General features: G+C 41.3%; 4 protein-coding genes across 5 annotated transcripts; 2 read left to right on the forward strand and 2 right to left on the reverse strand.

The window, feature by feature from the left end:
* The first annotated feature begins 159 nt into the window (after positions 1 to 159).
* LOC127263751 (delta(12)-fatty-acid desaturase FAD2) lies at positions 160 to 2,331 on the forward strand. Of its 2 annotated transcripts, none has more exons than XM_051292963.1 (2): positions 160 to 572; positions 995 to 2,331. In XM_051292963.1, exon 2 carries the CDS (start codon positions 1,031 to 1,033, stop codon positions 2,159 to 2,161), a length of 1,131 nt encoding a protein of 376 aa, XP_051148920.1. In that variant the 5' UTR covers positions 160 to 572; positions 995 to 1,030; the 3' UTR covers positions 2,162 to 2,331. The 2 variants fall into 2 exon arrangements, with proteins under 2 accessions (XP_051148920.1, XP_051148912.1); XM_051292955.1 differs by having other exon boundaries at positions 161 to 572; positions 1,007 to 2,330.
* A 2,796-nt stretch (positions 2,332 to 5,127) lies between these two features.
* On the forward strand, positions 5,128 to 6,078 carry LOC127265544 (VQ motif-containing protein 18-like). The gene has a single exon (XM_051295386.1). It carries the CDS (start codon positions 5,283 to 5,285, stop codon positions 6,027 to 6,029), a length of 747 nt encoding a protein of 248 aa, XP_051151343.1. The 5' UTR covers positions 5,128 to 5,282; the 3' UTR covers positions 6,030 to 6,078.
* An 8,807-nt stretch (positions 6,079 to 14,885) lies between these two features.
* Positions 14,886 to 15,668, reverse strand: LOC127264459 (uncharacterized). The gene has a single exon (XM_051294002.1). The coding sequence runs from the start codon at positions 15,666 to 15,668 to the stop codon at positions 14,886 to 14,888; it is 783 nt and encodes a 260-aa protein (XP_051149959.1).
* Positions 15,669 to 19,777: 4,109 nt separating this feature from the next.
* LOC127264494 (protein trichome birefringence-like) lies at positions 19,778 to 23,176 on the reverse strand. Its single transcript, XM_051294055.1, has 5 exons — positions 21,933 to 23,176; positions 21,367 to 21,559; positions 21,080 to 21,273; positions 20,839 to 20,997; positions 19,778 to 20,591 (listed from the first exon to the last, which is right to left on the reverse strand). Exons 1-5 carry the CDS (start codon positions 22,937 to 22,939, stop codon positions 20,231 to 20,233), a joined length of 1,914 nt encoding a protein of 637 aa, XP_051150012.1. The 5' UTR covers positions 22,940 to 23,176; the 3' UTR covers positions 19,778 to 20,230.
* Between the last annotated feature and the right edge of the window lie 1,252 nt (positions 23,177 to 24,428).

Raw genomic sequence — 24,428 nt, forward strand, 5'->3', positions numbered from 1 at the left:
ACAGCATAAGCACGGTCTCACCTGCACAAGGTGTTGTCAAATCTTGCTATTTTTCACCCACAACAATAAAGTCAGTGTGTAATTTTATTTTTTACTATCTAATTAAAGAAAGCCTCCATTAAAAACACAAGGCCATTATATTGCTATTGGTTTAAGGAAGTGAACCTGGATGGACAACTCGATAGTGCGGTGTGCAGGATGAGACATACTATAGTAGTAGTAGTATAAAAGAATACATGCGTACTTAACGGTCGTGTAGGGTTGGTTAAAGCTAGCTGACAAGAGAGAATTACAATAGGAACAATAACAATGACATAAGTATGACACTGGCCCCTTCAGAGGGAAGAGGGTGTATCGTGTCGTATCATCTTGAAAGAAAAAAGCATAATAAATAACACCACCCCCGCAACTACGTTTCGCTCATTCATTCACTCTGCACCCCCCCGCAAATTAGGCGAGATCCTACAGGCAGGCAGCGGCATTTCGCTGCTGCGGCTGTGGCCATCCCTCCGCTGCACGCCCTTTGCAATTCTCCCCTCCCTCCCGCCGCGGCTGTTTATACCTCAGATCAGGTCAATTTCTACATCATTTCATTTTATTCTTAGTTCCGATTGAACGCATGCATGCAAGATCGGCTCCTAATTCCTTGGCGTCTGCTGTCTGTGTGTTGTACGTTTTAATCAATTTGCTTCGTGAAAATGTGTTCACACCGACCCTTCTGCTTAATTTCTTCTACGCTTTTATTATTTAAATAATTAATGATCAACGTATGTTGCTGCTAATAATAATCCAACCAAGGATTCCATGCTCAGCTCTTACGGGCCTCTGCCTCTGTTAATTATTCATTTGCCTGACTACTGCTACTACTAGTGTGTGTATAGTGGTAGTATTTTCATACTGTTTTCCTAGGCAACTTGCAAAAGTGTTTATTTTTATTTGTTTTTTTCCTTCAAGTTGTAAATCAATCGTTTTAATTTACTTGGGCAACTTGGAGATTGAGTTGCAGGGTTTGCCTCGCCGGACAATCACGATGGGTGCCGGAGGCCGAATATCAGTCGTGGCCGGCGGCAAGAAAGCAGCCCGGCCGCCGCGGGTTCCTCACTCAAAGCCTCCGTTCACGCTGGGCGAGGTGAAGAAGGCCATCCCACCCCACTGCTTCCAGCGGTCCCTGCGCCGCTCATTCTCCTACGTGGCGTGCGACCTCGCCGTGGCCTCTGCCTTGTACTATGCGGCCACCACCACCACTCGGTTCCATCTCCTGGCCTGGCCGCTCTACTGGATCTGCCAGGGCTGCGTGCTCACCGGCGTCTGGGTGATCGCGCACGAGTGCGGCCACCATGCCTTCAGCGACTACCCCTGGGTGGACGACGCCGTCGGCCTCATCCTGCACTCCGCTCTCCTCGTGCCCTACTTCTCCTGGAAGTACAGCCACCGCCGCCACCATTCCAACGCCGGCTCGCTGGACCGCGACGAGGTGTTCGTGCCCAGGGTGAAGTCCAGCCTCCGGTGGCACGCCAAGTACATGAACAACGCCGCGGGGAGGATGGCGACGCTCCTCCTCCAGCTCGCCCTAGGCTGGCCTCTCTACCTGGCCTTCAATGCCTCCGGCAGGCCCTACGGCCGGTTCGCCAGCCACTACCACCCCGGCAGCCCCATCTTCTCCGACCGGGAGCGCCTCCAGATCCTGGCGTCGGATGCCGGGGTGGCGGCGGTGGGGTACGGCCTCTACCGGGCTGCGGTCTCGAGGGGGGTGGGGTGGGTGGCGCGCGTGTACGGGGGCCCGCTGGTGGTGGTGAACGGTTTCCTGGTGCTGATCACGTACCTGCAGCACACCCACCCGTCGCTGCCGCACTACGACTCGTCGGAGTGGGAGTGGCTGCGGGGGGCGATGGCGACGGTGGACAGGGACTACGGGGTGCTGAACGGGGTGTTCCACCACATCACGGACAGCCACGTGGCGCACCACCTGTTCTCGACGATGCCGCACTACCACGCCAGGGAGGCGACGGAGGCGATCAAGCCGGTGCTGGGGGAGTACTACCGGTTCGACGGGACGCCCGTGTACAAGGCGGTGTGGAGGGAGGCCAGGGAGTGCATCTACGTGGAGGCGGCGGAGGAGGAGGGGGGCGCCGGCGTCTTCTGGTACAACAACCGCCTTTAGTTCGTTCGTTCGTTCGTTACGACTGACTATATGCAAATTAATTAATTCGGACTGCTGTGTGTATATATATATATATATGAGAATGATGAATATGAAGAAGTACACCCGCACGCCAACAGATACGAGAATATGAATAAATATTCATTCCTTGGTAATGGGAGAATATATATATATATATATATTATTGTTGGAAATCAACACACAACATACTAAAAGCACAATTTTAAGGAGTGACGCAAATATATATTCCGTTGAAACATTTTTCAAATGGCATGGAGTATAACAAAGGGTTTTAAATAATACCATGTCCACACTGCCTTTTACTATAATCACTTTCCTTTACATTTTAATCTTTTTTCAAATTTTTTAATTTTAATTAAAACTTAATTTATAATTATTTATATTATAAAATAATTATTTTCACTAATACATTCTTAATTATCTGTTTATTATACTTATCCTAAATTCTAATATCTACGATAACCATGACATCGTTACGGGACGGAGGTAGCAGTTCCTTAGATCACAATGGTACAAATAGCTACACCCATAAAAGGGCGCCGTCTTTTAAGGAACGCTTAGTATAACAAAATATTGTCAGACCTAATTTGCCAAAAATATCATCATATATAAAAGACTAGAAATGATAGAATAATCCAATAAAATGAACGCAAAATTGATCATAGTGTCGACTGGGGCAGCGTGCGTAAGTAGAGATAGATGAGTCAAATGTATGTGTATCAACATATATATATATATGCATAATATATATACTTGGGATGGGCCCAAAGACCAAGCCCAATGAGTAGTGAAGAACCTGCACTAAGACCCTAATAGTATAAGTATTCTCAAATTTCACACATTTTTATTTCAAGGATCAACCTGAAAAACATCAAACAAATTATTAAGTTTGCATAAGTGAGTTATCGATTTACTATCTAAATTTTGCACTTCGTCTTTCAAGAGAACATATATTTAGGGTGTGTTTGTTTGGGGGTTTGGATTTTGAGTTGAGATTTGAATAATAAAAATTTTGAATTTGAATAGTTGTATGATGTGATATAAATAGGTGTTGATGTGATGTTTTGAATGTAAAATTGATTTTTAATATAATATAAAAAATAAAAAATAGGTGTTTGATTTGATGTTTTTGGAGGGAAATTTTTGGATGAATAGTAGAATTTTGTGTAAGTCCTACAAACGAACACACCCTTAGTAGCAACTATCCCTTTTATAATTTAGTATCTTATTATGTGACAATCAGTTTCAATATGTTCCGTTTGTTTGTAAAAAAAATTAGCTAAAATTTGAAAAATGACGGTGTTATCCAAAAGACATCAATAACATTATTATGATTAAAACCTAGATCTCTAAATAGGCTTTGTATCCAAGTAATTTCTGTATTAGTCTACACGATAGCTTGGTATTCAACTTCTGATACTTCAACATTGTTGAATTTTTATTTTTATTTTTTTCTTTTGAAGATACTAAGGAGATACGGGTGTATTTGGGATAGATACAGTATTTGTTGACATATTTTAAATATTCAATTTTAGATTTAATAAATTTAGATTTGATTTATCTCTAAATTAAATTATTTAAATTTGAGTCTGTTTCTCCTTATTTTAATGATTAATATTATACAATTTTCACAATTTTTTCAAATTGTAACAATATCATTTGGTCTCAATACAAAATTAATAAATCATAAATATAATATATATAAATGAAACACACAATCAACCAAGCTTTAATTTACTTAGCCATCTATGAAGATATATATAGCATAATTAAAACATAACAATACAAGTTAAGTTAAAAATGCATAATTATCTGCACGAATTGATCAATGAATGAGAATTGTAATAGTTAAAATAAGATTATACGATTGCCATGTCCGTGTGCATGTGAAGCAAATCAAATTAGGTGTTATTTTCCTGACATATGACAGGCTCTGAAAATCAGTACCTTTCAGAATCAATAATTATAATGAATGGGTGTCATAGATTTCAGTACAAACATGTAGGAGGAGGAGTAGTAGTATTTATAGTGGTTTAACTCAACTCTGAACTCCCCTTTATATTTAAAATCAAAAGGATAAATAAATAATAACAATAAAACTCAGGTCCCCAATTTGAGTTGGATCGATCTAGATGGAAGATATCCTGCACCAATGATTTAAACAGAAAAACTGTCTTCCCCAAATCAAGAAAACGAAAGCTAGCTAGCAACAAATACATACATACATACATACATACACGCACATTGTATTGTATTGCATTGTATTTTATTATATTGTATTGGATGACTTGTACAACAGTAGTATGTAGTACTAACATAAAATATTTAATGTATGTAATCATTAATCGGGCAAGTTGGCAACTAATATATGCTTGTGCACCAAAAGGGTTCACCCCAATCCAATATCTATATATATAACAGTAGTAGTAATATTAATTGTGTATCTAAGTGGACATATTAAAAATTGATGGCCGGCCCCACGTCTATATTATTATATAGTAAATTAATTGAAAATGACGACGATGATATGTATGTATGTATGTATGTATGAATGTGTATATATATATATATATATAGAGAGAGAGAGAGAGAGAGAGAGAGAGAGACGCATGGATGGGATTGTACAGAAGATACAAAATATATTATATGATTCCAGATCGATTAAAGGGAGTTGGCGGGGGCCATTAATTTAGTTTGTTTGATCCGCAGATATACTACTTTATTGACTCCATCATCTGTAGATCTTCAATATGTCATGCTAGGGTTCATCCATTCCGTGCCTCCAATCAGACAGACAGGCGGACAGGCAGGCGCACACACATATATCTTTATATATATAATTGCTAAATATATTCCGTGTTGCCCAATGATTAAACAAATTAAGCCCTCAGGCTTATAACCTTATGCGCATAGATGTAGCCTGTAGGTATATATAGAGGGGGAGAGTATATATTTGCAGTAAGTAACAACTGCACCCACCCACCAACTCTACATATATATATCAAATTCCGTCCGGCTTCCTCTCCCTCTCCCTCTCCCTCTCTCGCTCACGCTTACAGCTGCTTAATCCAGAAGGTAAAATAATTAAAAGCAGTACGTAATGGAAGGCGGCATAGAAACACAAGGGGTGATGAGGAAGAAACAAGGAATGATCCGCGGCCCAAACGCCGCCGCCGCAGCAGGTGTTGCTCATGTGGCTTTGCACAAGAAGTCGTCGTCGCACGCCGGCATATCCAAAGGTGCAGCTGCAGCTGCAGCGAAGCCCAAAATTCGCATCATTCACATATTCGCGCCGGAGATCATAAAGACGGATGCAGCGAATTTCAGGGAGCTGGTGCAGCGGCTGACTGGGAAGCCATCCGCCACCGATGCCGACGACGACCGGAGGAGGAAGCTGAGGAGGAGGACGAGGAGGAGGGAGAGGGAGAGGGAGAGGGGGAGCTGGATCATAAAAGGTGAAGACGACGAATCAGAAGAGATCTGGAGTAGCGGTGGCAGTGCCAGCGCGACTAATTGGGGGGGAGGCGCCGGGGGTTTCCTGGAAGAGTTTGAATATTCTTACTGCGGGGAGGGAGACAAGGGAGGATTGTTCATGCACCACAACCAGCACGATGATCAGCTGCTGCTGCTGCACAACAACAACAACAACAACATCATGAACAACTACAATCAATACTACTTCCCATATCATGTGCTAGATCTGCAGGAACCCACAATTACGAATTGTAGTACTGCACCATCACCATCTGCATCTGCGTCCGCATTTGTGCATCCTCTTCCTCTTCCTCTTCCTCTTCACATGGACAGGGCGGCCGGACTGGATGATGCCTGCCCACACCTTGCTTAATTAATTTATTTATTATTTAATTTATTGCCTAATTCTTCCTCAATTCTAATCCCATTCTCATTTTAATTAATTAATTAATTCAATTATTATCATTGTTTTTCTTCTTAATTAATTAATTCATTATAAGGGTTTGGGTAGTTTTAATTTGTTGGGCTGGGTAGGATATATCGATCATGACCATGTTCATGATCCTCCTCCTTAATTAATTAACTAACTTGCAGCTACCTCGTCACTTTGTTGTGCGTACGTGATCGATCGGAGATATATGTCAATGCTTTTGGATTTCAAATTAATGTTTTCGACATGTAATTAAAAATATATATTAACTTAATTAATTGATGTCCTTTAATTTGATCCCCTATAGATATATATTCCAGTCATCTAGTAAAATTATGTAAATTTATTTGTGCACAGATACTAATCTAGGTAAGTACAACCTAATTAATGTGATGTATTATTGAAAATTTATTTTTAAAAAATTGATAAAAATATGGAATAAAAAAAAAATAGAGATCAATTTATTAAATTAACTGTAATAAAATTTGAAATGGACAAAAGTTTATTATAAATAAATTAGACATAAGTTTAACCTACAATTAAAATAAAAATAAAAATTAGTAACATAATTATTTTAGGGGATTGAGGGAGTGTATATATATCAAACGGCACAACGTTCTTGTCATGATTCGATTTAGCTAGTTCGCTAGCTAGGCTCCATTTGGAGGTCTTTCAAGGCACCGCCCCTAGAATTAATTAAAAATAATGGTTTATGTATATTAAATATATTATATTATTACTGTTGAACTATAAATTTAAAATAAAATAGAAAATTTTGAGCAAATAGTTTGAATTTGATTTTTATTGTTGGAGAAAAAAAATAAAAATCTAAATTATTATATAGTTGAAAAAAAAACAAAAAATTAGTACAGAGAATTGAACTTGTGTGTAATTGAAGATCCTTTTGTTTGGATGAAATTGAGTATTTATGAGAGATTGATGGAACGGATGGAATTGATTGTTGCATTGTGGGTGACATGATCATGAGTTGGAAGCACAGTTTACAATCAATTTCTAAAACCGGTTGTTTGGTTGAATGAAAAAATCGGTTAAAGTAACCTTCATTCACTTAATTCTAGTGTTGTCAATTTGGACCGATCCGTCGTCTATCTATCCTATCCTATTCTATCATATCCTATCCTACCCTATCCTTCCCTTTCCTTTCCTCGTGTAGTAATAATAATTTTTATTTTTGCAATTTTCACCTTCTAAAGAACACTTGATTTTTGTGTATAATAATTATATTTTATATATGTATGTCTTAATGCGCTTGGATTGTTATGAAGTAATTAATTTATACAAACACACATGAGCACGTTCCCCCTAGCTAGCTACTCCTGTGATGTAATGATGGATGATCGTGTCCACAACTATATATCCACAATTGATGTGTTACATCGCAGCATAATTGAAATAATTCAATTTATTATGTGAACCCTTACCCTTTAATTGGGTCCTATTCTTTCATTTTCTTTAATTACATGAAAATTAATTAGCTGGGATTCCAGTGATCGGGTTGATAAGAGCCTGCACTAAACACCAAACTTGCGTAACTAGCTGGGATCGGATTAGAATGAATGAATGTATCCACTCTTCTAACAATCAATCATTCGCCTAAACCAATAGTTTCCAACATCATCAGTTCAAATCGAGTTCACTAAGCTTCATGAATGCTTCATATACTAGTAATCTAGCTAGTGTTCACTCCTACAATGCACCAAATCGACAATGTATTGCTCTAATATAATGGATTCTTTGATAACGTGATAGTGGAGTTATTGCCACACATAATTTTTATTGCTCTAGATTTAATTAGATTGCTTGATATGCATATATGCCCCTCCCTCCTCAACCATTCTTCTTAACCACAAATAACTTGACAAGCACATATAGTAGCAGCAAAGCAACAAACTCTCAACTTGTGTGCTAGATAATTAAGGTGACAATTGGCTATTTCTTTCATGTCCACAAAGTGCCGAGAATGAAGACATAATCAAAAGTGCTCTTTCACTCATCTGCATCTCTAGCATAATCACTATCAGTGAGTGAATCCCATCAATTCAGTAGAGATTTGCTCCCCTTTCTTAAAGTGTAATCCAAAGCCAAGAATTTGTTTTGCAGCCAATAGATTCATCTATGTGGGATATTCCAAATATCTGTCGACTAGACTTACTGCATACATTCATTATATCTTGTCTTTCTTGTTACTGTAATACATATATATACATATATATTAAACTCCCCACAAGTTGTCTACCTTTTTCCCATCAATATCTCTGTGCAATTTCATGCCACCCTCCGTGGAAGTACTAACAGAATTACATTCTATTTATCCAGAATTTCTCCCACATTTTCTTTGATGAAGAAATGTCCCATCATCTTATCCAAGTACTTTGATGCAGAGATAATAATGCATAAGTTCAAGATTAGACATTTCAAACCCATTCATCATGGACTTTTTAAAATCAGCAATCTTAGTTGCATTATTTCTGGTGAACATCAAGTCCTCCACATGCAAATAAATTGTGAGAAGATCAAACTCCATTCTTAACAAATAGAGTATGCTCATATGGGCATTTTTTCTAATGACAAACAAAAAAAATTACAAGTATACCAAGTTCTTAGAACTTGTTTAGTCCCTCTTTTTCAATAGATATATATATATATATATATATAGATATGTGTGTGTGTGTCTATGATGCAATTCTTTCCGAATTCACTATTTTACACCTTTAGTTCTTCGATTGAATTTCAAAAATCATTACAATCGAATCATTGATTTATATCTAATTTTCCAAGTCAATTTTAATTATTTTATATACACAAATATAAATATTTAAGCATGAGTCTCTGTACTTAATTATTTCTCCAAGACTTAATTGACTCTCCAATTAGTTGTGACTCCCATTCTTTTTTTAGAATGTAAATAATTATGAATTAATGACATCTAACTAACTAATTCGCTAGGGACATTATAATAAATATGTTAACCTTGTTTTCCTTTATACCAATTAAGTAGTTGCCTTGCTTTACAATCTTATACGGCGGAAACCTATGTACCATATATGTTTTCCCCTTCCATTGCTTTAATTCGCTGAAGGTGGTGTTTGTCTAATTAATTAAATACACACAAAAATTGGCCAAAATCAAAGATATTTAAAAATAAAATAAAATAAATCTTGAAAGTTTTTGTAAAAAACTCTATGTTTTAGAAATTGTGTAAAGAGGCAATCCCTTACACTGGTTTGTAATGAAATTTAATTTGTAACGCAAATGACTATTTGCTTATTGCTACATGATCTTAACATGTCTTAAGCAGCATATATTTACACTGTCCTTTTATTGGTGATTGTTTAGATCGAACTTAAGAATTTTAAGTTTTAAATGTATACTTGAGAAAATTCTGAATGTAACAAAAAATATATCTATATAAATGATAAGAAATCATATAGAAATATGACATAATAACATCATACACCTATAGAAGAAAGAAGAAATCTAAATTTTAGAATGAATTTAAAATAATAATAATAATAATAATAATAATATATTAAATTTAAGTAAAATCTATATATTATTAATAATAAAATTTGTAATGTGAACATAATATGAATTCGATATATTCAATGTTACGATTTATGGAATAAACTCTATTTTCATTGAACACAATTAGGGTACAATATTATATTTATACAAGAGATATATTAGGTAGAATATATATATCAATATATAAAATATATATATACTATATATATATCAACATCCCCCCTCAAACTCAAGGTGGAACGGTGGAGCCCAACTTGAGTTTGTTCAAAAATGACTGAAAACGGCCGGGAAGGTGAGGTTTGGTGAATCCGTCGGCCGTCTGATCAGCAGAGGAAATAGGAGACAAGGAGATGCTTCCATGAGCAACGTGATGACGTACAAGGTGACAGTCGATCTCAATATGCTTCGTACGCTCGTGGAAGACATCATTTGTCGAAATCTTCATGGCGCTCTGACTGTCGCAATGGATAATAGTGGCAGAGGGCTGAGGCACTCCAAGATCAGCCAAAAGCCAGCGAAGCCATAGAAGCTCAGCAACGGTATCCGCAAGGGCTCTATATTCAGACTCTGCACTGGACCGGGAGACAACCGTCTGTTTCTTGCTGCGCCATGAAATAAGCGAGTCGCCAAGGAAGAAGCAAAACCCGGTGGTCGAGCGGCGATCAGAGGGATCTCCCGCCCAATCAGCGTCAGAATACCCGGTCAAAACTAAGGAGGATCGAGCGGAATAATGAAGTCCATGAAGCAGGGTACCTTTGACGTACCGGAGAATCCGTAGGACAGCAGAATGATGAGTCGTCCGAGGAGCAGACATAAACTGACTGACGATATGGACGGCATAAGCAATATCCGGTCGAGTGACAGTCAGGTAGATGAGACTTCCCACTAGCTGACGATACAAAGTCGGATCATCAAGGGGAACGCCGTCCATCGGAGTAAGACGACAGTCAGAATCAAGAGGTGTAGGAGCAGTCTTGGAGTCAGTGAGGCCGGCAATAGATAGGAGGTCGGAGGCATACTTGGCTTGAGAGAGATAATATCCGTCGGAGGTGTCGGAGATCTCAAGTCCCAGGAAGTACCGAAGAGGCCCTAAACTCTTCATCTCGAAGTGGCGGTTTAGATGAGCTTGCAACTCGGAGATACCTGATGCATCATCTCCCGTAATAATCATGTCATCCACATAAAGCAATAAAATAGTAATTCCAGCTGACCCACGTCGAAGGAAGAGAGCCGAATCATGATCACTAGAAGTAAAGCCAAGCTGGAGTAGAGCAGAGCTAAATTTCGAAAACCAAGCTCGAGGTGCCTGTTTCAAACCATATAGGGCACGGCGAAGTTTGCATACCTTGGAAGAGGTAGGAAAACCAGGAGGAGGAGACATGTAGATATCCTCAGATAAATCACCATGCAAGAACGCATTCTTGACATCAAGCTGATGTAGGGGCCACCGACGAGCGGCAGCGATGGCGATAAGACAGCGGACAGAGGTGAGACGAGCAACCGGGGCAAATGTCTCCTCATAGTCGATACCATACTGCTGGGTGTAGCCTTTGGCTACCAAACGTGCCTTGTAGCGCTCGATAGATCCATCAGAGTTAGTTTTGATTCTGAATACCCACTTGCAGCCAATAGGTTTCTTGCCAGGGGGAAGATCAACCATATCCCACGTATGTGTTTTCTCCAAAGCCTGCAACTCCTCAGACATAGCCTGCCGCCACAAAGGATCCGCATACGCCTCACGAAAGGTCCTGGGCTCATGATGGGACAAGGTGGCAGAGAAGCAGTGATAATCAAGTAAGTGAGTAGGAAGGTGACTAACCCGAGTGGAGCGACGAGGGCCAGGATCAGGGGCTGAGATCGAAGTCGTGTCAGGCTCTGGTGGTGGTGATGTATCGGAGTCGAGAGCAAGAGTAGGCTCGGGGATCAGCTGCGGTTCAGGAGGCGCAACCGAGACAGCGTCAGGAGCGGGAGATGGAGACGGAGCCGTGTCATTGGAAGGGAATAGGGGTGGAGAGGACAAGGTAAAGAACGGAGACGAACGATCAAAGGGGACTCGGAAGTGAGACAAGGAAGAGAATTTGGTATCCTCCCAAAATGTGACATGACGAGAAATACGTAGCCTATTGGAAATAGGATCCCAACAACGATAACCCTTATGTTCTAACCCATAGCCCAGGAAGCAACACAGACGAGCGCGAGGTTCTAACTTAGTGCGCTCATGAGGAGGGAGGAGGACAAAACTGACACAACCGAAAGGGCGGAGAAGACTATAATCAGGGGTACGATTAAATAGTCTTTCAAAAGGACTGACATTACCTAGGACAGAGGAAGGGACACGATTTATAGTGTGGACAGCGGTGAGTGCGGCTTCTCCCCAAAAACGATCTGGACAAGAGGCTGATAAGAGAAGGGTGCGGACTGTATCGAGGATATGTCGGTGTTTGCGTTCGGCGCGACCATTTTGTGGAGAGGTGTATGGGCAGGAGCGTTGGACAACAGTACCTTGATCAGATAAGAAACTAAGAAATGATGTATCAGTATACTCAAGAGCATTATCTGTGCGGAGAGTTTTTATAGTAGAGGAAAATTGGGTATGTATCATTTTAGCAAAGGTCATATAAATAGATGGAAGTTCAGAACGATGCCGCAGAAAGTAAATCCATGTAAAACGAGAATAGTCATCAATAAAAATCACAAAATAACGAGAACCATTCATAGACACAGTGGGCGAAGGTCCCCAAATATCCGAGTGAACTAAAGAAAATGGAGTATCCGCAATGGAAGTACTATGAGGAAACGACAGAGCAGGTTGTTTTCCCAACGAACAATCTACACAATTAAAAGACTCAAACTTAACAGAACCCAAACTACCCTGACTAATCAAGGACCTGACTTTATTGGAAGACGCATGACTGAGACGACGATGCCACTGAAGGCAGGATGGTGTAGAGGTGGTGGCAGCTGAGATAGAGGGACGAGGGACCTGGAGTGACGTAAGTTCAAATAAGCGGCCCGTCTTCCGGCCCTTCCCAAGAATCCGCCCGGTTTGCGCGTCCTGAACCTGCACACCAGTAGAAGAAAATAACACGGTGAGACCTTGATCAACCAATTGACCAACGGAAATCAGATTTAAGGTTAATTGAGGGATACAATATGTGTCAGGGAGGGATAAGGATGAGGTGGATGTATGTCCGGTATGGGTGATGCGCATATGGGTACCATCGGCAGTAAGGATAGGGGGTAAGGATGGTGCGGTGGATGTGGAGGTCATAAGGCGTATATCAGAGGTCATATGATTACTGCAAGCAGAATCAAAATACCAAGGAGAGTTACCTGATGTGGTAGACATGGCGGTATTGGAAGATAGAACCTGTTTAAGAAGAGCTTCCAGGTCCTGAATCGTAGGAGGCGCAGGCGCAGGTGCAGCAGAGGCTGTGACAGAGGAGGTACCAGACTGAGGTCCACGAGAATTCCGAGGCTTGTAGTTACTACTTCCAGAGCGAGGTGGTCTAGTGGGGCAATACTGTATAGTATGGCCTAAAACATGACAGTAGTGACACTCCACCTTTGGGCAATGACCGAAGTCATGATCAGAGGACTGACATCTTTTGCAACGATGAGAACGATTCTGAGTAGGAGTTCGGGCAGTGACCGCAAGAGCAGAGTCAAGCTGAGGAGCCTTAGCTAGGTGGAGACGAGTTTCCTCAAACAGAATCTCCTGAATAGCTGCATCCAAGGTAGGAAGTGGATGCCGATGTAACAAAGAGGCACGAACTGCCTCATACTCTGGACGCAAAGCCATTAAGACCTGAATGAGGCGAAGATGATCAGGACTGATCTCTGCTTGATCCAACCGATGCCAAAGGGGTTGCACTTGGGCAAGGAAGTCGTTGATAGATTGTCCTGGTTCCTGTTTTAGATCGTGGAGAGTGCTCCATAACTGATAATAATGTGCCAAACCAGTAGCACGGAAGCGGACTGCCAAGAAATCCCACGCTGCCTTGGCAGTGTCAAATTGGGCAAGCTGAACATGGATCGCCGGAGTGGAAGTATTGCGCAACCAAGTGAGAATTTGATGGTTTTTACTATCCCAATCTTCCAATTTTTCAATATAAGATTCAACAACTGTGGCGGTAGGCGTAACTTCTCCTATAGAGACTGGAGCAATGGGGGCAACTATATCTCCCGTAACAATTCGCCACAATTTTCGACCTATCAAAAAACTTTTCATCGATTGTGCCCACAAACTGTAATTATCTCCAGACAAAACAACATTGATCGGAATATGTACATCCATCTTTTCCATAGAAACTCAAGAGAAAACAGAATCTCAAACCTCAAGCCGAAAGCCGAAACGAAAGAAACCGAATCAAAACCCGAAACACAAAAAGTCAACCGGATACAAAAAACTGCTCAAACCGAGGAAGTGAAGATACCATCGCGGAGGAAATCAAATTCCGAACACGACGGTGCAAAGATCGCCGCCAACGGCCGCCGCACGCGCCCCCACGCGCCGGCGAGGCGTCCGGCCGGAAAAACACGTCGGGCGCGTGTGACTCTCACGCGCCGCCGTTCGCCGAACTGTTCCGGCGTCCGGCCGGTCTCGTGACGGCGAAGGCGATGGTGGTGGCGGTGACGGTCGGAAGTGATCGGAAATATGCTATCTGGAATTCGTGGGTTGTTTCGATTTAGTCGGGAAAAAGCATGGCTCTGATACCATGTTACGATTTATGGAATAAACTCTATTTTCATTGAACACAATTAGGGTACAATATTATATTTATACAAGAGATATATTAGGTAGAATATATATATCAATATATAAAATATATATATACTATATATATATCAACATTCAAATAATAACAATCTAATAATAATATAAGCATATAATAATAATAAATAAAAAAAACAATATATCTTAACAAAATTATTCTTTCAATTTGGCAAATAGGTACATCGTTATAATCCATAAATATCTTTTGGTCATTGTTAATCATAATGGTAATGGATAGATAGATAGATAGTCGTGGTAGGAAATGTTCTTCATCCATCCCGAGAAAAAGGTTTCACATTATATGTCATGGAAATTGGTAGCCAATATTGAAAATTGTAGAAAAAGCACAAGCGTTCAATCTTAGAAAGGACTTAGACATTAATAAATAACATGTGTATATATATGAGCGCAACTGCAACGCACGGATTCTTACTCTATTGATCCGAGCAGAGGACGAAATTTGATTATGTATGTGTCTATCTGGTTCCGTGCTTGAGATTCTGAGCCATTTGCAGGAGCAGCTGTTGGTGAAACATCTCAGCAAGAACCGCCTCAGCTGGGACGGGGGACGATGCCTGTGGCTCTGGTGGTGGAGGATACACGGGTATCGTATCATTGGAATTGGAACAATGTTGCGGACGGTTCTGGACCTGTTCTAATTCTGCTGCTGCTGCTGCGTCGTCATCCTGATACAGTCCTGGCTTCACTTGTGCAGTGGCACAGAAGGTGTGGGCCTGAAAATGCCGACAATGAGGCTCAGGTCTGTTGCAGACGTAAGACCAGTTCCTGGAGCTCAGCAGCCTCGTGCAAACACTGCATCGCTGAGGATCTGTGCCTGTGCGTGTGCCCTGGAAAGTGAGGGACAGGTCGTGCGGGTGGGCGTTGTGGGTGACACTGGGGGGCAGGAAGGCACAATGCAGGTGGAGGTCGAGCTCGCAGAGCGCACAGCAGTAGGAGAAGGTGCTGCCGGGAGCGCCACAGGCATCGCAGGAGAAGGAGCCGCTGCAGTAGGTTGGGGTGGGCAGGAGGATGAGAGGGTGCAGCCTGTGCGACGGGTGCTTCACGTATCGGTTCGCATTCCCGCAGTGCTCGTGCAGGAAGAAGTTACACTTCCGGCAGCCCAGTACGGACGACGAGTTACAGGAATCCCGGAGCGGCTGCTGGCACCCGTGGCACCGCTGCCCTGCCCCGACTGCCTCCACCTCCACCACTCTGTACAGCGACAGGTTGTGCTCGTGGCTGAAATGCTTGTACTCCATAATTGACTGATTGATTGATGGAGTCTCGATCAATTAAGGTGTACTGTTATGCATATCATGTTCTGTAAGTAGTACTAGTATTTAATTCGTGATGATTGATTACTATTCAATTTCATCTTATTAGTCTTCCTCCGTTTCTTTTTTTTTTTTTTTTTTTTTTTTCTTCTCCTTTTGGCAAGTGGGAAGACCCAGCAATAAGTCAAGACAGCTTGCTAGCTAGCTAACTGCAAGTGGGAGGAATTCTTTTTTTTAAAAAAAAAAAAAAAAAAAAAAAAAAGGGGGAGGGCGAGGGAGTTTGGTGAAGATGAGTAAGGACAAATTAACTAGCAGACTAATTGGCTAGCTTTCGTTATTTATAATGCAAATTGTACTGAATGTATATAAATATATATTCAAATAATAATTGGCATTGACTTTGCAAGAAGGAAGAGAAATAATCTGTTGTATATAATATTCTCTTGTCCCCTCAAAATAAAAATATCCATAATAAGTAACGTAACCAGTCCAGCAGCCAAGCTGCCGCCCGCCTTACGCAAAAGAATCTGCCGCTGTGTTTTTGCAAATTGGGGTTTAGAGTAAATGGTATTGGTATTGGTATTGGTATTGGAACAAAAAGCCATGCATGCTATGGTTCCTTCCTTGCAGCTTGGCAGGCCATGGTCCCATACATGATACGATACACACACAATTTAAAATGTTGTGTGTGTACCAGTGTATCCATTCTTTCCATATATATATATATTTATATGGAACGGAATCCCTATTGTGGATATCATCGCATATAGCATTGGATACCAGCCGGCTAGCTTAGCTTGGTTTGAACTTGGAATTGACGACATCCTTCATTTATTCATTCCCACTCCCACTCCCATTCCCATTCCCTCCCTCCACACAATGCCATGAGAATGTCTGGTTTGGTTTCTGTCGTCTGAGCCTGCCTGTCTCTGTCCGTCCGGGTTCCGGCATGTAGTGTGACAAATGACGCCGACAACAGAATGCTGTAAGAAGGAGAAGAAGAAGAAGACAACGACGAGGACGACTTGAAACATCATCATCACCATCACCATCACCATCACCATCATCCACTAGACTACATCATTATATCATCTATTGCTCCCAACAAACTCTTCTTCCACCGATGCAAAGTTTGCCGGCTCTCTCTCCACAAGGTCTGCTTCAGCATGCCGAGAATGGCGATGCACCCAAACCATCCTCTCTATCTCACCACCACCCTTTCACACGACGACTCCCACCATATCTACCAATCATCTGTGCCTGTGTGCGACGCCTGTGGAACCAACAGTAATCCTGCTGCTGCTGCTGGCTTCCGCTACAGCTGCACCAAATCCGACTCCAAATTACCCAAATGCTCCAGCTGTAACTTTCACATGTTGTGCATGGCAATGCCTCTTCTTTCAGTTCGAATCCCATCCGCTCACCCTCACACCCTCAAACTAGACTTCAAACCTGCCTACGATTTCCGCTGCCAGTTATGCCGCCACAGAGCTAGCTCTAGCTCTAGCAGCACCTATAAATATAATGGATGGGTTTATCACTGTACCACCTGCGATTTTGATGCACATGTTCAATGTGCTGTTGCTCCTCCTAGTACAGAAATTCCATCACCCTATCCTGATAATACGAATAGCTTGGGTCCGCATGTCACTTGGGTACGAGATCACGAGCCATACCTGATTAATGAACGCGAACGTGAACTTATGGAGCTGCTTTCAGAAGGAGTGAAGGGAAGGATCCAAGAGCAGAATGTGAGAAATGGAAATCTTGATGATGATGAGGACCCGCAGCCTCAATCTGCAGACCACTCGATGATCGGCCTGACCATGTCTGATAACTTCTCATTGCCAAGTTGTCATTTCAGCGATGCATGCTTTTCCATAGAAATTGCTAGGTCTATTGAGACCGAGCATGAGAGAAATGAGGCCAGCTGCACACAGCAGCAGGCTTGTAACGACTATCATCAAGAGTCCAAGCAAACAGGAAACAATAAGTACTGGACAGTACCGGTGGTTGAAAAACGTGAAGTTGCTCCGAGGAGGAGGCACATGAGTTTTGCACCCACTGGCTCTCATGCTCGGGAGGACATGGGAAAAACGAGCAAGAACGACATGTTGAATGCAGCAATTAACGGTGGGACGCCATTCAAGGACCAGGACCAGACAACTAAAAAAGACAATGTAAGAAGTCTTTTACCTGCTTGCTTGCTTTCCGCATGTGGATCTCTGTCCGTGTGCAATTTCTCTGAGAACGTTAGAAATTTCTGTTTTGGATAAAGACTCCCTACGACTGAGCCACGTTTCCCCTGTTTTCCAGATGAACTCAAGGCGTCCTTTATGGATGAAACTTCTGACATGCTTCTAACCGTTGAGATCTGGAAATCTGCTTGCACCTTCACGGACAAGAACTCCAACAATACGACGAACATTCCAACGTATATATGCATGAATGCATGCAGTTATATATATATACATATATTTCATATCTGGCTCGAATAATTAATACGGTCACTCTTGAGTACTTCCACTCAAGCCTCAACTCTCTGTTTCTGGATGTGGAGGCTAGCTGAGTGCGTGATTCAGCCTTATCGATCCGAACCGATGCATTGTTATTATCAAAAGTTCAACCACAGACACATTCCTGTGTTGCCTGTATGAAGGAAGCCTACCGGATGGATCCACCCGCCAGCAACTACTGCCAGTGTGCCTTCACAATTAAGCTTGTTCCAAAATCATGTTCATCGAGCATGCCATGCCATGCCCATATAATTGGAGGAGGATCGAGACGTTCGCCAACCTCTCTAACTAACATACGATACAATTTCACTTCACGGCACGGCCAAAAAAAAGAAAGACCAAATGATAATACTACATACAGACATACATGCATATTCGCTGCTGAGAGAGGCAGGCAAGTAGTTAATTATTACATGTATGCCGGCAGGAGCTAGAGAAAGTGCAGATGATGAATAGCAAGCAAGCAAGCAGGCAATAAAGCGCCGCAATAAGCGGCCGTGCCAGGGACTTTCCTAATGTTCATTCCGTTCCAAGTATTTCTTAAAGCTTCATCTCCTAAAAGAACATTGATTATGTAATTTGTACAAGAAAGGGGTGGGGTGGGGTGGTTTTCCAATTCCAATGAGAGAGAGAGAGAGAGAGAGAGAGAAGGATAAAGCTTACATCTCTTCTTCTCTGGAATTAAGAGAAATGATTGAAGATGGAGGAGGGAGGCGTGCCCGTGCTTAATCATGCATGTACATGTTAATTGTGTGTGTGTAGTGTGATGTAACATCATCATCAGTATCAGCATGAATGCCGATAATGATACTACCTGCCTACAACATTAATGAGAAACCAAGCCAGGGGAGGGGCAGGGGCCGCTCGCCCGCCATCGCCATGCCACGCACCTGCCTCTCTAAAGTCCTGCATTAGTCTGAATACAAAAAAAAAAGAGCCTTCATCTGCTGACGTATCGATCTCGTCAAATCAAATCTGAACATCAATGAAAGAATATATACACAACGGTAGTAAAATATTTTCTTCTGCTGTCACACCTTTTACTCTCTAAAATCATGTCATTGTGTCATGTTCTTTTTAAATAAAAAGTCTCTCACAGAATAGCTTGCCATTTAAATGTACCCACTCAGTTGTATATGCTCTTAGTCAATCACCTAATCTAACCACACTACACTGCACCGTCCATAAAGACAAAAGACAAAAGGAAAAGAAATTAAAGCCGAGAGAGAGAGAGAGAGGGGTGGGGTGGGGTTGGGAGAGAGATTATTATTATTATTATTTAAAAAATAGTCAGTGAGACAGTGGTTCAGCCATAAGGGCAACCACCTCTAATTTTCAAAGGAAGCCATGTGAATGTGTTGAAAATCGTCAACATTACACCAACCATACCATATCCAAACAGTGCAAACCAAAGCAAAGCAGTCAACCATATTAATCGGGCGGATCGAGTGTTAAATAAACATATTCACCCAAAAGGACCGCCGTTCGTACCGCAACAGGGACTAGACTACTGGAGAGGGACTTCACTTGGTTCAATTCAACTTTCCATCCAATAAAAACCATTAGTATGCGGCCATATTAAAGCAATAAAAATATATTATGTTTATAGGGGAACATTACATTATTGTTCTTCTTCACAAGGAAAGAAACAAGCCCTCATCTTTCCAACTAATTATCAATCCTTTCCCTTTCCCATCCTCTCTTGTTTCATATTTCCTGTTTTAAAACTTATATAATAGTAATAGATATATCAACACACCTGGCTATCCTTTCTTTCTCCCTGGCTTGTATCCCCTCCTGATCGGCCGCATATTCACTCATTCATTCATTCCCTCTCTCTATGTGTGTGTGTATGTATGTATGTATGTATGTATGTATATACGCGTTTTCCAAAATAAAAGAATTACTCTTCTTCATCCGACTTCAGGGGCTCCTTTCTTCTCTCCACCCTATCATTTCATCTGTTCATGGTGTTGTGTTGTTGGTGATCAATACACACCCCCCCATCACCAGAGGAGCTTTCATTTTCTTTTACCTATTCTGCTCTTGCCTCTGCTGCTGCTGCTGGTACAGCTTCACCAAGAGCTCTGCATACAGGACTTCGTTCCAAGCATCAGGCACACCCGGGAGGCACCAATGGCTACAGTCTTGAAATTTCAAGGGCGACCTCCTCTCTTCCTCTGACATCTGCTGCTTACGATATATTGATGGATGCCCATCCTTGCGATAGTCTGTCATCCTCGTTACATTCAGGTAGTTCACACGCGTTTTCATTCCCCTGAAAACCTTCTCCAACACAATCATCTTGTCCGGATATGGCGTCAAGTATGTGTCATTCTTTATTGGCTCTGTTTCATGGTCACACTGCCCACCTGAGTTCCACTGCCCACCGCTGCATGCACCCAACACAACACATACGTAATCTCAATACCATGCGAATGAAACCCAGCCCCCCTTATAAATCGGCGAAACAGAAATAAAGAATGCGCCAATGGCAAACAAAACAAATATGCACATTTTACACAATCCTTCTTTCCTATAACATTTTTACACTCAATGACAAGCAAATATGTGTGAAGCAAACAACTCCCAAATCTCAGACAACAAAATGCAAGAGGCTGTATTGTTATATGTAGTACCTGAAATGAGATGCTGAATAGCCTCTGAAGAACACTAGCGACTTTTTGGGGTTCACATTGGCATCAACCCACCTCCCCCATGTTGTTATAGCTTTCCTAAAAGCCTCAAGGACATTCAAGTCGCTATACACATGGCTGCCTTCTTGATAATAGTCCTTCCTGAAAGCAGCCATATGATAATCTTACTTACATGGACCCAACTACAATAGGACATGTTATAATGAGTATGTATGTAAGTTACCCCAATGATGTCTTCTCATGCGTCCACCAGTGTCCAGTATTGAACACGATGATGTCTGCGTTTTTATATTTATCAGCAGACCTGCTGATCAGATCAAGTCGAAGTGTCTCCTTCTTCGTCCCGTTCTTACCAGTTACTTCCCACTCTTGAACCAGGAAGGGAGTAACAAAGAACTCCACTGTGCACTTGTAATCCTATAAACAAACGCCAATATATGTATATATATATATATGATCAGATGCTGACCCAAAAGAACACAACTCTCAAGGAGATGAACATAAACTTACTTCGAAGACAAACGAATAAGAGGCTTCTGATCGGAAATGGTGCCTCCCGAACTCTTCATAGACTTTCTTCTTATCTTTTACAGAGTTCCTCAGGATGCAAATCAGGGATTCCCACATATTCCGATTGAGAGAATCACCTACGAACACTAACCGCTTTCCTCTTAGCAATTCCAGCATTTGGCTTCCATTCAACCTGACATTCAACAGCAATAAAATCAATTCCTAACCTGGTCCTTGTAGAAAGAAATTTGCATAAAACTTCATTGCATTTAAATTTGAGACGCAGCCAGTGTATCTACAGCTGCAAACTGATAAAACTGTTATTCATCCTTGTCATCGGATTGATCATAAGTAACGAGGTAAATGACTCCGTATAACTGAAGGAGTACAAATATATAGATCAGTTCAAATGTACCCTCAGAAATAGATACAGGCAATATTCAACTTTTAAATATTTATTTGTTTTTTAATTCTTCTCTTTTTTTAAAAAAAAAAAAACTGTATAATTTAATCGATCAAAGCAGCCCCATTAATTACCGAAACCAAAACACCTCAATCAGCCTTACCTCGGTAGAGTGCAACCTTTTGGCTTCCATTTCAATTTGTGAAATCCACTATCCGGCCTACCATTGAGGAAACAGTTGAATTGCTCGTCGATTAGAGAACAGGAACCAGGTTTGTAAAGTGGATAAGAATCATCCTTCACCCAATTTCCATCGAAGACATCGCAATTCATCAGAGTCTTTACCAAATCATCCATTCCTTTTTTAGCCGCACCAGAATTCGTGCCATTACCCTGTTTCTTCATCAGAGATGAAGTCAGGTTGCTGCCCGCTCTCTTTTCTGTAATTGCCTTGTCTACGTTCGAATTCGGAGGTTTGTTAGACTTTGTGGCCCCAATTGTGCTTTGATTGGCCTTCAAAACTTCAACTTGATCTCGATGAGCTTGGCTCCGAGTCTGATTTATCTTCAAGACTCCACCTTTACCATCGGATGTCTGATTTTTTACACCTATACTGCCTCGGTTCAACTCAGGAGAAGGTGTCGGTGTGTTTGTAATACTATTACTATTCTTATTTACAGGCGTGCTTACAGGAGACTTGGGAGGCGAACTCGAGTCGGCAGCATGATCTGGCTGCAGAGCCTTAACTTTATGAGGCAAAGCTTCAGTTTTGGTCTGAGTTTGCACAGAAGGAGGCTCCTCGTTCAAATTGGGAGAGGAAAAGGCAGCGTCCTGAGATCCAGCATTGTCGGTGGAGGAGGAGGAAGAGGAATTGGGGAAAAAATAATTGAAGATAGAAGAGAATTGAGATCTATAAGAAGTAGAAGTAGAAGTTGGAGATGGAGATGGCGTGGGAGAGGGTAGGGTAAAGACGTTTGTAAACCAAGGAGAGGAAGAGTTGGAAGGAGTGAAGGCAAGAAAGAGAGTGAAGGCAATGAAAAGGGAGACGAAGGCATAGGCAAGAGTGACAGTCCTCTTGGGGCGAGGGCGGAGGATGGAGAAGTGGGATTTGAAGTCTGAGATCAAAGTGCCGCCATTGATGGGTGCGTACTTGGTGACGCCACCTGCCATATCAGTCAGAGGGTGAAACTGTTATGCGGTTCCCAGAAACATAGAGAGGGAGATGATGAAGGCTGGAGGAGGGGGAGAAACAGGAAGAAAGGAAGGAGATTGTGTTGGAAAGAGCAACGAGAACGGAGCAGAAGGGGTAGTGTATATATCTACCTGGTCGCGTTGGGTTGGGTTGGGTTGGAGAGAGAGAGAGAGAGAGAGAGAGAGTACATCGATATTTTACTGCGGGGAATTCTGTTGAAGGAAATTAAATCCCTTTCCTTCTCCTTCTCTGGTCCCTTTTGCCTTCCGTCGTCGTCCGTACTAATAATAATAATAAATAAAATAATCCGATCAAAAAGAAATAATAATAATAATTCCTCAATCTCTCTCTCCTTTTTCTTTCATTCCGAGAAAGCCAGCGGCCACAGCGGCATTTGGCATTTGGAAACTTCAAAGTGGGAGTAATAGCGGAATTGCCACCACCGTCAACCATGGGCCCGACCACTGACGTGATTCCGCGTGTACGCGCTGGCGCTCTCTCTCTCTCTCTCTCTCTCTCTCTCTCTCTCTCTCTCTCTCTCTCTCTCTCTCTCTCTCAACACCACTGCTCTGCTGGCCGCCTGCACCCAAACCCACATTTATTTATTTATTTACTGTACAAACTGTAGTCGTTATTGTTATTGTGCATCATAATTAGCAAAGTATTATTGTGTTCCTTTTTTGGGTAGATGGATCTTCACCCACAATTTATTGCTTTACATGGAACTTATGACTTGAACTAGTTTCTCCCTCTGCCCAAGTGCACCTCTTCTTCTCTTTTTCTTCTTTTTTGGTTTATCTCTCATTTCAGTTCAGAGTTAAGATTTGTTTGTTTTGTATTTTTGTTTTTTTTAAAAAAATTATGTAAGATATAAAAAATTCTATAAATAATAAATATATATAATATGTTATTTTTTGAAAAAATATCTTAGAACATTTTTAACAAAACAAACACAGAAGAAACTAGATATGTACGTACATTCATCCATGGAGAGTTATCTAGAAAATTAATTAAGTAATTAGTTAAAGTTATCCCGAACTAAAGGGAACTAGCTGTAAAATTCAGAAGGACAAAATAAAATAGACAATATTAAATATGAAAAAAAAACAACTACAAAATTACATAAAATCTAATATTTCTTAGCTCATCGTCGTCATTAATTAAACTTTCATTAGGCATCAGACATAAGAGAAAATGCATCAGTATTGTATCAATGGCTGTTTAAAGTGCACAAAATTGATTTGCAATTTCATGAAATTAGGCCAAATTTTTTTATATTTTTAAATTTGTGTGAAAACCTCGTCGTAGTTACATAAAGTCGACCTCTAACTACTCTTGTTGATTGTGTGATTCTGTTTGGAATCAATTACTCTTGGAAGAAGCAAGCATATTGACCTGCGCAAAAAAAAAAGATAATTGAATTGGAATAGTCGTTTAGAACGGCGTTCTATCAAAAAAATTTGTTTA

This window comes from Andrographis paniculata, unplaced genomic scaffold (genome assembly GCF_009805555.1).
Source record: "Andrographis paniculata isolate CXL003 unplaced genomic scaffold, ASM980555v1 Contig17END, whole genome shotgun sequence".
Lineage (NCBI taxonomy): Eukaryota > Viridiplantae > Streptophyta > Magnoliopsida > Lamiales > Acanthaceae > Andrographis > Andrographis paniculata.

What these genes read in the sequence shown, in the direction of transcription:
- LOC127264494 (XM_051294055.1), bottom strand. Translation starts at nt 22,939, where the DNA reads ATGGCAGGTGGCGTCACCAAGTACGCACCCATCAATGGCGGCACTTTG. An exon ending in AAAGGTTGCACTCTACCGAG is followed by an intron (nt 21,560 to 21,932) that starts GTAAGGCTGATT and finishes GTTGAATGTCAG; the next exon opens with GTTGAATGGAAGCCAAATGC. An exon ending in CTTATTCGTTTGTCTTCGAA is followed by an intron (nt 21,274 to 21,366) that starts GTAAGTTTATGT and finishes GTTTGTTTATAG; the next exon opens with GATTACAAGTGCACAGTGGA.
- LOC127263751 (XM_051292963.1), top strand. Translation starts at nt 1,031, where the DNA reads ATGGGTGCCGGAGGCCGAATATCAGTCGTGGCCGGCGGCAAGAAAGCA.
- LOC127264459 (XM_051294002.1), bottom strand. Translation starts at nt 15,668, where the DNA reads ATGGAGTACAAGCATTTCAGCCACGAGCACAACCTGTCGCTGTACAGA.
- LOC127265544 (XM_051295386.1), top strand. Translation starts at nt 5,283, where the DNA reads ATGGAAGGCGGCATAGAAACACAAGGGGTGATGAGGAAGAAACAAGGA.